The following is a 13,575-nucleotide window of genomic DNA, read 5'->3' as shown; positions in this document are numbered from 1 at the left end:
TTGCACCCATTATATATCATATACTGTGTTTCATGAGCATACTGTATAAAGGATATTTGTGATAATACCTACATGGATATAATGTTTTTAAAAATAGGAAAGTAGGAAATTTTTTAAAAGGTAAAACTAAAGATTCCTCTATCAACACTACTAAATTGTATCTTTAGAGATGGTATCTTTTCTGGAGAGGGGGAATATCACACAAAGTAGACTAAATAGTTACCTTAACAGATGAACAGAAAATTGCTGTTTACTCAAAAAGAGCATATTAATACAAAAATTACTGCATCATATGTCTGCAAATTACTGATCACAATCATGTCCTAAGAGCTGTATTGTTTTTATATAGGAGGGTCTTAGTCTGTTTAGGCTGCTATAACGAAATACCATAGACTGTGGCTTGTAAACAATAGAAATTTGTTTCTCACAATCCTGGAGGTTGGAAGGCTAAACAAGGTGTCAGCATGTTCAGTAAGGGCTCTCTTCTAGCTGGCTGACTTCTCCTTGTGCATCCACATGGCAGAAGTGGGTAGGGAGCTCTAGAATCTCTTTTACAAGAGCACAAATCTCATTCATGAGAGCTCCATCCTCATGATCTCAGTACCTCCCAAAGGCTCCACTTCCTAACTTCATCACTGGGCATTAGAATTTCAACATATGAATTTTGGGGGACACAACTATTCAGACCATAACGGGGTAGAAACGTTGAGGAGGTTGAGCTCAAAAGGCAATATACTGAGCCCAGTTCTCTTCTGTAGACTTTAATCAACTGTCAGTTTAACATGTCAGCTTCACACTGTAGCTATTTCAAAAGCATCTAAAACTCAATATTCCAAAAGTGAATTCTGGATAAGGTCTTCCTCTAGCTTCTTATTTCAGTGACTAGTACCACTATCCTATCCAGCATTGTAAACCAGAAAGAAGTCTAATTATCCTTGACAGTTTCCTTTATTCACATGCTTCCTGCACCATTCAACCACCACTAAATTCTATCACTTTTATCTCTAAATATTTTTTGAACCTGCCCACTTTTCTCCATTTCTACCACCAGCACCAATCTAGTGCAAACTATCATCTCCTGCCTGCATGACTATAATGGTCTGCTAACTGCTTTCCCTAATTATTCTTCTTTCAATCCATTCTCACCTACAGTCAGGACGACCTTTCTTGAATGCAAATCTTTCACTCTCTAAAATCCTTTGGTGGCCTCCCATTGCTTTTTCAGCTAAATCTAATAATCTCCACATGCCCTATCCACTTCTTCAGAACAATTTTCTGTCTCCCGCCCCACCGTGACCCTATGTTCCAGGCATATTAAGCTGCTCAGTTTTCTGAATGAACCAAGATCCCTTTAACCTTAGGGACTCTGTATCTGGTTGTTTCCTCCAACTTCAGATAATTAAATGCAACCCATTCTTCAATTCTATGGTATACTTATTTAGGAAATTTTCCATGATTTCCCTGACTAGATAACATTCCTTTCATAGTCCCCTTGGCTTTTCCTCCACAACACTTATTGTTTATAATAATATGTTTGTGTGATTATTTGGTTAATGTCTCTAAGTTCTCTGATGGGAGAAGCTAAGTGTGTTTCTTGTCCTTTTGTTTTGAACACGTTAACTCCAATACCTGTTACAGAGCCTGGTCCATAGTAGGCAGGCAACAAATGTGTGCAGGTTGGATGAATTAATTAATGGGAGGGCACATAGCAGCACAGATCTTGAAAGAAAGTAATAAGAATGTTGAAGTTGCAAGCTCAGTTTCAAAACTGAAAGTTAAAGGAAAGAAGACTTTTGTCATTCTGCAGTGTATTTTGGTAACACTGTAACCTGCAATAACATGAAAAATAAACCATGTATCTAATGAACTGGAATGTATTAAATAAAAAACAATAGAAGCTATATTAAGAAAAGACATTAGGGCTTTCCTGGTGGCTCAGTGGTAAAGAATCTGCCTGCCAAAGCAGGAAATGGGTTTGATCTCTGGTCCAAGAAGATCCCACGTGCTGTGGAGCAACTCAGCCCGTGTGCCACAACTACTGAGCCCACTTGCTGCAACTACTGAAGCTTGTGCGCCCTTGAGCCCACGCCCCACCAAGAGAAGCCACTGCGACAAGAAGCCCATGCACCATAACCAGAGAGTAGCCCCCGCTCACTGCAACTAAAGCCCCTGCAGCAACAAAAACCCAGCACAGGCACGAAAAAAAAATTTTTAAGGAAGAGACATTAGAGGGTTTTAATAAAGCAGATACACAAAATTATATTTGCACTCTGTAAACACATCCTTGAAGCAGGAAATGGCAACTTATTCCAGTATTCTTGTCTGGGAAATTCCATGAACAGAGGAGTCTGGCAGGCTATAGTCCATGGGGTCGAACAGAGTCAGACATGACTTAGTGACTAAACAACAACAATAAACATAATTTTAGCTAGACTATGGAGGACTGATTTAAGGGGCGAGAGGTTGAGGAGGAAGTACTGTCAGTAAAGAACAGAGAAGAGAAACGGAAAGGACTTGAACTAAGGCAATGGAGCTATTCTGCAATAACTGGATGATCAACTGACTATGAGAAGTGAGAAGGTGAAAGAGAGACTGGAGACAAGTTTCTGGACTTTGGCAAGAGGAACTATATCACAAACATTAACTCATTTTCTCTTTAGTACTTGCCTCATTTTCAACATTGGTTAAGTAATCCACCGATAAATATTTATGGCTTACTTATTTCTATAAGCCCTGAGAGTGATATAAAGAAGTAAGATACTTCAAAGAGTTTAAAACCCAATTGATCATATACCCAAACAATGGACTACTATTCAGCCAGAAAAGGAATGAGTTACACATACTGTAACATGAACAAAGATTGAAAGCATTAAGCTGAGTGAAAAAAAAAAAAAAGACACAAAGGTCACATATTATTCTATTTACATGAAATATCAACAAGAGGCAAATCTCTAGAGTCAGAAAGTACATTAGGAGAAAAAAAAAGAAAGTAGATTAGTGGTTACCAGGGACTGGAACACAGGGAGGGAAAGGAGTAACTGAGTATGAGTACAGGGTTTCTTTTTAGAGTGTTGAAAATGATACAAAATCCTACTAGTACTGTAAAACACACTCTTCCCCAGGTAAAAGACAAGGCCTATCGCCAACAGATGACAGGTGCCAGAGGAGTAAAGAGGCCTAAGTTATCAAAGAGGGGGTCAGGAGGGCTATGTGGAAGCAGACCCTGAATCTGGCATGAGGTAAGTGGATGAGCAGAGAAGGAATAAGAAATCATTCCAAAGATGGGAGAAAATATTTCCAGGGCTTAATCTCCAAAACATACAAACAGCTCACACAACTCAACAACAAAAAAACAAACAACCCAACTGAAAAATGGGCAGAAGACCTTAACTGACATTTCTCCAAAGAAGACATGCAGATGGCCAGCAGGCACATGAAAAGATGCTCAACATCACTAATTATTAGAGAAATACAAATCAGAACTACAATGACATACCACCTCACGCTGGTCAGAATGGCCATCATTAAAAGTCCACAAATAACAAATGTTGGGGAGGGTGTGGAGATAAGGTTACCCTCCTATACTGCTTGTAGCAATGTAACCTGGTGCAGCTACTATGTGAAGCTTCCTCAGAAAACTAAAAACAGAATTACTCTATGATCCAGCAATCTCATTCCTGGGCACATACTGGACAAAACTATAATTGAAGAAGATTCACACACCCCTATGTTCATGGCAGCACTATTCACAACAGCCAAAACATGGTAACGACCGAAACGTCCGTCAGCAGAGGCGTGGATCAAGAAGTGGTATGCATATAAGAGGGAATACTGCACAACCATAAAAAAGCCCGCAGTAATGCCATCTGCAGCAACATGGGTGCAACTAGAGATTCTCATACTAAATGACGTCAGTCAGAAAGAGAAAGACAAACACCATACATTATCACTCACATGTGGAATCTGAAACATGGTACAAATGAAGCTATCTACAAAACAGAAACTGACTCACAGACAGAGAGAAGAGGCTTTCAGTTGCCAAGAAGGCAGCAGTGAGAGAGGCAAGGACAGGGAGTTTGGGATCAGCATATATAAACTATTATATATAGGATGGATCAGCAACAAGGTCCTATATATAGCACAGGGAACTATATTCAGTCTTCTGTGCTAAACCATCATGGAAAAGAATACTTAGAAAAGAATGTCCACATGTGTCTGAGTCACTGTGCTGTGCAGGAGAGACTGGCAGAGCACCGTAAAACAAATCACACTTCAGTAAAAAATAAAATTAAAAAAGCTATCATTCCAAGGAAAACAAAGGGCAGAGACAAAGGCATGGACAATCAAGGCTAATGAAAGGCCCAGTTTTAAAGACTCTGGGAATTACCTTTCCCGTTTGGGAAACACTGCTGAGGATCCACCTGTAGATGATAGGAAACAAGTACAGATCCAGCAAAGTAGTAAGGACTACTGGATGCTGAGGAAATAGGAAGTAACAGAGATAGTTTAGCTGTGAAAGCAATGAAAAGCAGGAGTAGTCGAGTTAATTAAAAATTCTGTCAATTAGGAGGGGACCTGTGAGTCATGACAGAGATGGAAGAAAGAAGAGTAGAAATACAAATTTTAAAAAATGCTACAGAGAAAAACAAAGAGCAAGAAAAGCTCCAAAATAAGCAATAAGATATGGGAATAAAAGCATACAGAGGCTTATCCTAAAAAAAGAAGAAACTTTTCCTTTAAGATTTGGAAGAAAGATGGATGTTTTGATATAAATACAAAGATACTTAGGGGTAGCAAAACATGAGGGCAGAAAAATGGTTACTGGTGGGTTAGACCATCCCTCTTGCTAAGCTGTCTCGTTCATCCCCTTTCCAACCACGTGCTGGACTTCTGTCCAATTTGTGTTGGCTTCAGTTCTAGTAGCACAACAGCCTTATCGTAATCAAAAAGTATAATGTAGTCATCAAACATTTATTAAGTTCCTGCTCTGAACCAGGTGCTGTGCTAGGCAGTGGGTATGATACTGGTAGACAGTAAAACACAGCTTCTAACTCCAAGGAGCTCAAGCTATAAATCAGCGTTGTTTCAGGTCTGTGAAGATCGCGAGGTATAAAATACACGGACTCTTGCGCTCAGTCATGTCTGACTCTTTGCGGCCCAATGGGCTGTAGCCTGTCAGACTTCTCTGTCCATGGAATTTTCCCGGCAAGTATCCTGGAGTGGGCTGCCATTTCCTACTCCAGGGCATTGTCTCAGCCCAGGGATCAAACCCTTGGCATCTCCTTCATTGGCAGGCAGATTCTTTTACCACTGAGCCACCTGGGAAGCAATATACAGGGCTTGCCTCAGCCAATTACTGCCTTTGCAATAATCACAAGGCTGTGATCAATGAAGAGGTTAAAACTGAGAGGAAAAAAAAACAAAAAAAAGCCCAGGCTTAAATTGAAGAAAGCAGGGAAGACCACTAGGCCAATCAAAGTGAAAGTGAAGTCGCTCAGTCATGTCCAACTCTTTGCGACCCCATGGACTGTAGCCTACCAGGCCTCTCCATCCATGGGATTTTCCAGGCAAGGGTACTGGAGTGGGGTGCTATTTCCGCCAATCAGGTATGACCTAAATCAAATCCCTTATGATTATACAGTGGCGATTAATAGATTCAAGGGATGAGATTTGAGAGACAGTGTCTGAAGAACTACGGACAGAGGTGCGTTACACTGTACAGGAGGCAGTGACCAAAACCATCCCCAAGAAAAACAAATCCAAGAAGGCAAAGTGGTTGTCTGAGGAGGCTTTACACACAGCTGAGGAAAGAAGAGAAGCAAAAAGCAAGGGACAAATGGAAAGATATACCCAACTGAATGCAGAGTTCCAGAGAACAGCAAGGAGAGATAAAAAAGCCTCCTTACATGAACAGTGCAAAGAAATAGAGGAAAACAACAGAATAGGAAAGACTACAGATCTCTTCAAGAAAACTGGATACACCAAGGAAACATTTCATGCAGGGATGAGCATGATAAAGGACAGAAACGGTAACGACCTAACAGAAGCAGAAGAGATTAAAAAGAAGTGACAAGAACACACAGAAAAATTATACAAAAAGGTCTTAATGACCCAGATAATACGATGGTGTGGTCACTCACTTAGAGCCTGATATCCAGGAGTCAGAAGTCAAGTGGCCCTTAGGTAGCATTACTACAAACAAGGCTAGTGGAAGGGACAGAATTCCAGCTAAGCTATTTAAAAATCCTAAAAGATGACACTGTTAAAGTGCTGCACTCAATATGCCAGTAAATTTGGAAAATTCAGCAATGGCACAGGACTGGAAAAGATCAGTTTTCATTCCAATCCCAAAGAAGGGCACTGTCAAATAATGTACAAACTACCAGATAACTGTGCTCATTTCGCATGCTAGTAAGGTTATACTCCAAATCGTTCAAGCTAGGCTTCAGCAGTACATGAACTGAGAACTTCCAGATGTACAAGCTGAATTTAGAAAAGGCAAAGGAACCAGAGATCAAACTGCCAACATCCGTTGGATCATACAAAAAGCAAGGGAATTCCAGAAAAACATCTACTTCTGCTTCATTAACTATGATAAAGCCTTTGTATGGATCACAACAAACTGGAAAATTCTTAAGAGATGGGAATACCAGACCATCTTATCTGCCTCCTGAGAAACCTGTATACAAGTCAAGAAGCAACAGTTAGAATTGGACATGGAACAACAAACTGGTTCAAAACTGGGAAAGGAGTATGTCAAGGCTATATACTGTCACCTTGCTTATTTAACTTATATGTAGAGTGCATCATTTGAAACGCCAGGTTGGACGAATCACAAGCCTGGATCAAGACTGCTGGGAGAAATATCAATAAGCTCAGATATGCACATGACACCATCCTACTGGCAGAAAGGGAAGAGGAATTAAAGACCCTCGATCAAAGTGAAAGAGGAGAGTGAAAAGGCTGGATTAAAATTCAACATTCAAAAAAACCAAGATCATGGCATCTGGTCCCATCACTTCATGGCTAATAGATGGGGAAAAAACGGAAACAGTGAGAGACTTTATTTTCTTGGGCTCCACAATCACTGTGGATGGTGAATGTAACCATGAAATTAAAAGACACTTGCTCTGTGGAGAAAAGCTATGACAAACTTAGCGTATTAAAAAGCAGAGACATCACTCTGCTGACAAAGGTCTATATAATCAAAGCTATGGTTTCTCCAGAAGTCATGTACGGATGTGAGAGATGGATCATAAAGAAGGCGGAGTACCAAAGAACTGATGCTTTTGAACTGTGGTGCTGGAGAAGACTCTTGAACTCTTAGACAGCAGGGAGATCAAACCAGTCAACCCTGAAGGAAATCAACCCCGAATTTTCACTTGAAGGACTGATGCTGAAGCTGAAGCTTCAATACTTTGGCCACCGGACACAAAGAGCCTACTCACTGAAAAAGACCCTGAGGCTGGGAAAGACTGAGGGCAGGAGGAGAAGGGGGCAACAGAGGATAAGATGGTTGGACGGCATCATCAACTCAATGGACATGAATCTGAGCAAACTACAGGGGACAGTGAAGGACAGGGAAGCCTGGTGTGCTGCAGCAAGGTCTCAAAGAGTCAGACACAATTTGGTGACTGAACAACATCACAGCTTTAAAAGAATGTTCTTCCCTCTTTTCAACCTGAAGAACTTTTCCTTTAAACTGTACCTCATCTTTCGCTGAAGACCTCCTGATCCCCTCCTGCACCTAACCACTTCTACCTTTCAACCTCCTTTTTATAGTATTTATTATATATGGTGAATTTTTGAAAATCCCTTTCTTATTAAGCCATTTTTTTGGTGTTAGGGACTTCTTCATATGCAGTCCCTCGCATATAGACATACTCCCTTCATTCTACATAAAAAAACATTACTTATCTTTCAAAATTTGGCAAAATATTACCTCTCTTAAATTGTCCCTGATCTTTCAGCTATAAAAAATGTCTTCCTCTCCTGACTGATCTTTCATAATATTCTAAATCAGAGCTTCTCAAGCTTTAATGCGCTACATGAATCACTGAAGGATGATCTTCTCAAAATGTATATTACAATTAAGCAGATTATTCTGCATTACTAGCGCCCAGCAATGCCAATGCTGCTGATCTGTGGAAATGTAACAAGCAAAGAGTCATTGATTTGTGTGATAAAAAATAAAGTCAAAGGGTTGCTTTAAAGACTTCTATATAATATTTTACATACGTATAGCAGTATCACTGTTGCTGTTCAGTCGCTAAGCACTTCTGACTCTTTTGTGACCCTATGGACCTGCCAGGCTCCTCTACATTCTTGCATTTATACACACGCATTTCATTACTGCTTTTGGATGTAGGTTTACACCACAGACTTGAATATTCAGTCTGGATTTCATTATTCACTTATTTATTCATTTACTGGCCATACATAGCCTATGCTCTTATAACTTGTACTTAGGGACCCTGCTTTTATACACGTTACGTTAAGCAGTTTTCACAATATTCTTATAAGTGTGCTTTTCATTTTACTTAATGTAAGTTTACAGGAGCTATGTAATTTGGCCAATATCACAGAGCTACTGTCAGAGTCAGAACTTTAACTGAAGTCTTCCGGTTCTAAATCCAGTAAGTTCTTAGCTATACCATCCAGATGTGCTAAGTTTTGTAGACAAAAATGTCAATGTCATATGAGACAAAAGAAAGCAGAAATCATTTATTCCTTCAACCAACAATTATGTTGTGATGTTTATATTCTGGGTTCTGTGCTAAGTACTGGATACAGAAAAGATTAGGGAAGTTTTTCTGAGTAACAGCTAAGCAAAGTTTCAGCAAGGAAGGAATATTTGGTTTCATCCTGGTATAAGGAAGAGAAACCTCATTCTAAGCATGAGGACCAGGATAAACACATATATGGATACAAACATCAAAGCACATTTTAGAACAAAGAACATGTACAGTTAGTAACGATAAGTATTAAGAGACCTGAGCAGAATCTAGGACAGTATACATGAAAACATCGATAAGCTGAAAATATTCGTGTTTAGACAAAAAACATAGAAACAGAAAAGCAAGAATTTACATGGCATGCTTAGGAACCAGAGAAGAGACGTGGCGTCACAGCGTGAATGTTTATGTTAGAGAACAACAGAAAATAATTGTGGGGCCAGCTGACAATGAAACGCAAAGCAGCAACAACACCGCTAACAAGTACTGAGCATTTCACTCTGCCAGATGTACTAACTGCTTTGCATCTGCAAAATGTTTGCGCACTTGGCTACCACCATTCTCATTTCAAGTGTATGAAAGCTGAGGTTAAGAGAGATAGCAATTTGCCCAATATCACATGGACAGTAATTGGTAACGACACAACGGAAATCCAGGATTATATACTTTATATACAATAGCCACTTTACAAAAATACGTGAAAGCTGCATCATGATTTAGTGTAAAGAAATCTGAGGAGACAGACTAGCTCTTAATTCCAGATCCTTCATGTGGAGGTTATTGAACTTTTCTAAGCCTCAGGTTCACTAAAACTCAGGCGTTTGCTTACAGTCTGCATATTCCAACTGTATAAGGTTATACACATGAGAATTTTATACACATATCTATCTTTGCCTATGTTTCCCTAGATATACAGGGAGTCTATACAATCTCGGAGGATATGTGGACAAGTTTGAATAAACCTTATAGATTTTACTTATTCCAGGTTTCTTGGTTTTATGTATGGAGTCAATGGATTAGTTTGCTATATTATTATCAGATTTCTTCAGTGTATTTAAGAAAGGCAATTTCTGGGGGAAGGAAGGATATGAAAACTATAAACACAGATACATGAGTTTGAACAAGCAGGCTGTGATACTAAATGACATAATTTTTTCCTTAAAGTCTGGCAAATTAAGGTCACTTATTTCTCTCCAAGCACTAGGCTACCAAATGTAGATGTAACAAATTAAACTATTTTGGGTGGCCATATTTCACCAAATTTCGGTATTACATTTAAATGTATCAGCTATGTTCTCTATGACAAAATTTTTGTTTTACATTTTAAATTATAGCCAAAATTACAGTACTTTAAAAAAAATAACACTCACAAAACAAAAACGAGGAAAGCAAAACAGAAAAAGGAAAAGCAAGTTGTATTAATTAAATATTACAAAACTAGTCTTCTCAGGAAACACACTATGTCCTTCTCGACGATGAAGTTTCTACAATTAAGAAAAATTTATTTTTTTCATATTGAACAGGTAAGTCTCGTCACTGGAAAATTACTGGTTAACAAAGTCTAACGAAAGGAGCAGAGAAAGATTTCTGTTACAAAGAGTTTGGTAAAGTACACAGAAAAGGAGGAAAACAAATTCTCCCCTACTGTAGAAAAATCTCTCTAGCTTCCTCAAAACAGTATCTGGCGAAAATCTAGAGAACCTACTGGGAACACTAGGCTGGATTACAAGAAGTTTCAAACACATCTGGGTTTACTTCTCTGAACATTGTCAAATACCATGAAATAGGAGGAAAACTACGGACGTAGGCAAAATACTAGATTCCATAAAAGCCACGAACTCCTCGAGGGAGGTTAGTACTTGCAGCGGCTCATCTACGCAAAAGTTATGTACTGATAAACAACAGAGCAACACAGCCCTCCTTCCTCATTCTCATTCTCTGACAGCGGTCCCGGCCAATCTAACCATCCGTTTCTGAGTTACAGCAAGTCATTTTAGAAACAAAATTTTGGGTCCCGTGGGTGCACTCGAGGTGGGGGAGTCCGCCAAATAAACCTGACACCAGATGGTGTGGAGAAAACCAGAAGCCGACCGAGTCACTTGGAAAGCTCCCCACGCCCCACCCTCGGCCACTCGGCCCTCTCGGAAGGCCCGGCAAACGCACAGGCTCGAGTCACCCGTAGGTCAGCTTCCTGTCCGTACCCACCAGGCCACAATCACCTCGGCATCAGAAAGACCCTGTCGTGTCCGCCCGGCGTCCCCCGGGGTGACGGGCCCTTCGGGGGCCCAGTCTCACCTTCCGCGTCTGCTGAGGAGACAAAGGTGAAGTCCCCGTTAGTGGGGGTATACGCCGGGGGCGGGCCCGGCGGCTGCATCTCGTGGCCCCTTCGAGCCCGCGGCGGAGGAGGAGGCTGCGGCTGGGCCCAGGCCCCAAGGCCGCCGCGCCGCCGACCCGCACCCGCGCCCTACGGTGGGACCCGCGAACCGGGAGATGCAGGCTGGGAGCAAGGCCGGAGACGAACGCAGCTAGCCACGAAGCTATCCCCCAAAGGTCCCCACCGAAGTGTCCTCGGCGGCGACCGCCCAGGAACCACGACGCCGGCGCCCTGACAGGACCATAACAGTGACAGCGCCGATGTGATTGGCTCTTTGTAATCTGCTCTTCCATTGGCTCCAGGAGAAAGGTTCTGATTGGCTCTCCCTCTTGTTGATTGCGGAAGTTTACCCGGGACAGGAAGTTCATCTGTAATTCATGGAAAACTCTGGCGTCTCACTTTTTTCATTTGTTTCCGTCAAGTCTCCTGCCTTTCGGCTTTTCTTTATATTCTCTACTTCTGTTAAATGGGCGGAGTAAAAATTTTGAGAATTGGGAGTCTTTTTACAGATCAGCCCTGGAATATCCCTTGATTCCCTTTCCTTTAGATATTAATTTTATCTCCGTCTCTTTTTTAACGTTTTAATTTTGTATTGGGGTATAGCCAGTTAACAGTGTTGTGGTAGTTTCAGGCGAACAACAAAGGGATTCAGCCATACACATACATGTATCCGTTCTCCCCCAGTATCTTGACTTAAATTGTATATGGTCCTTAAGACTTAACTTTTCTCATCTGTGAAATGAAGGGCTGGATTGGATACTTAAAAAAAAAAAAAAGTTGTAAATTTCCACTCAAACATTAGGGCTCTGGTCTACCACATTCCTCAGTGAGTGAGGCAATTGAAGCCTGGAAAGGTAAGGAAGGAGACAATCACAAGAGCACCTAAATCTTCTGAATTCTAGTCCAGTGCTGTTTTCACAAGGTCTTGTCTGCTGATAAACTTGTTCAGTTGCTAAGTCATGCCCAACTCTTAAAACCCCATCAATTGCAGCATGGCCAGGCGCCCCTGTTCTTCACTATCTCCCAGCGTTTGCTCAAATTCATGTCCATTGAGTCCATGATGCTGTCTAACCATCTCATTCTCTGCCACCCCTTTCACTTTTTGCCTTCAATCTTCCCCAGCATCAGGGTCTTTTCCAATGAGTCCACTTTTCCCATCAGGTGGCTAGGTATTGGAGCCTAAGCATCAGTCCTTCCAATGAATAGTCAGGGTTGACTTCTTTTAGGCATGACTGGTTTGATCTTGCTGTCCAAGGGACACTCAAGAGTTCTGCAGCGCCACAGTTCAAAGCATCAATTCTTTGGTGCTCAGCCTTCTTTACAATCCAACTCTCATATCTGTACATTACTTCTGGAAAAAACATAGCTTTGACTGTATAGACCTTTGTCAGCAAAGTGATGTCTCTGCTTTTTAATATACTGTCTAGGTTTGTCATAGCTTTTCTTCCAAGGAGCAAGTGTCTTTTAATTTTGTGGCTGCAGTCACTGTCTACAGTAATTTTGGAACCCAAAAAAACTCCAATACTTTGGCCACCTAATGTGAAGAATCTGACTCATTAGAAAAGACCCTGATAGAAAGATTGAAGGCAGCAGGAGATGGGGACGATAGAGGATGAGATGGTTGAATGGCATCACCAACTCGATGGATATGAGTTTGAGCAAGCTCTAGGAGTTGGTGATGGACAGGGAAGCCTGGCATGCTGCAGTTCATGGGGTCACAAAGAGTCACACATGACTAAGTGACTGAACTGAACTGAAGAAAATAAAATCTGCTTCCACTTTTTCCTCATCTATTTGCCATGAAGTGATGGAACCAGATGCCATGATGTTTGTTTTTTGAATGTTGAATTTTAAACCAGCTTTTTCACTTTCCTCTTTCACCTTTGTGAAGAGGATCTTTAGTTCCTCTTCACTTTCTGCCATAAGGGTGGTGTCATCTGCATATCTGAGGTTGCTGATATTTCTCCTGGCAATCTTGATTCGAGCTTGTGAGTCATCCAGACTGGCATTTTGCATGATGTACCCTGCATATATAAGTTAAATAAGCGGGGTAATAATATACAGCTGTGATGTACTCCATTCCCAATTTTGAACCAGTTCATTGTTCCAGTTCTGGTTTTAACTGTTGCTTCTTGACCTGCATACAGGTATCTCAGGAGGCAGGTCAGGTCGTCTGGTATTCCCATCTCTTATGAATTTTCCACATTTTGTTGTGATCCACACAGTCAAAGACTTTAGCATAGCCAGTGAAGTAGTAGTAGATGTTTTTCTGGAATTCTCTTGCTTTTTGTATGATCCAACAGATGTTGGACATCACCAGATGGTTAACACCGAAATCAGATTGATTATATTCTTTGCAGCAAAAGATGGAGAAGCTCTATACAGTCAACAAAAACAAGACCAGGAGCTGACTGTGGCTCAGATCATGAACTCCTTATTACCAAATTCAGACTCAAATTGAAGAAA

At 40.9% G+C, this 13,575-nt stretch overlaps 1 protein-coding gene across 1 annotated transcript in view; it reads right to left on the bottom strand.

Moving 5' to 3' along the window:
* YIPF4 (Yip1 domain family member 4) overlaps positions 1 to 11,356 on the bottom strand; it is a 33,662-nt gene extending 22,306 nt beyond the window's left edge. Inside the window, exon 1 of the mRNA XM_052649007.1 lies at positions 11,031 to 11,356. Coding sequence (XP_052504967.1) covers positions 11,031 to 11,109 — 79 coding nt within the window. The 5' untranslated portion in view covers positions 11,110 to 11,356. The remainder of the gene's footprint in view (positions 1 to 11,030) is intronic.
* Between the last annotated feature and the right edge of the window lie 2,219 nt (positions 11,357 to 13,575).

This window comes from Budorcas taxicolor, chromosome 11 (genome assembly GCF_023091745.1).
Source record: "Budorcas taxicolor isolate Tak-1 chromosome 11, Takin1.1, whole genome shotgun sequence".
In the NCBI taxonomy this organism is placed as follows: domain Eukaryota; kingdom Metazoa; phylum Chordata; class Mammalia; order Artiodactyla; family Bovidae; genus Budorcas; species Budorcas taxicolor.
This window is presented reverse-complemented; position numbering and strand designations above follow the sequence as displayed.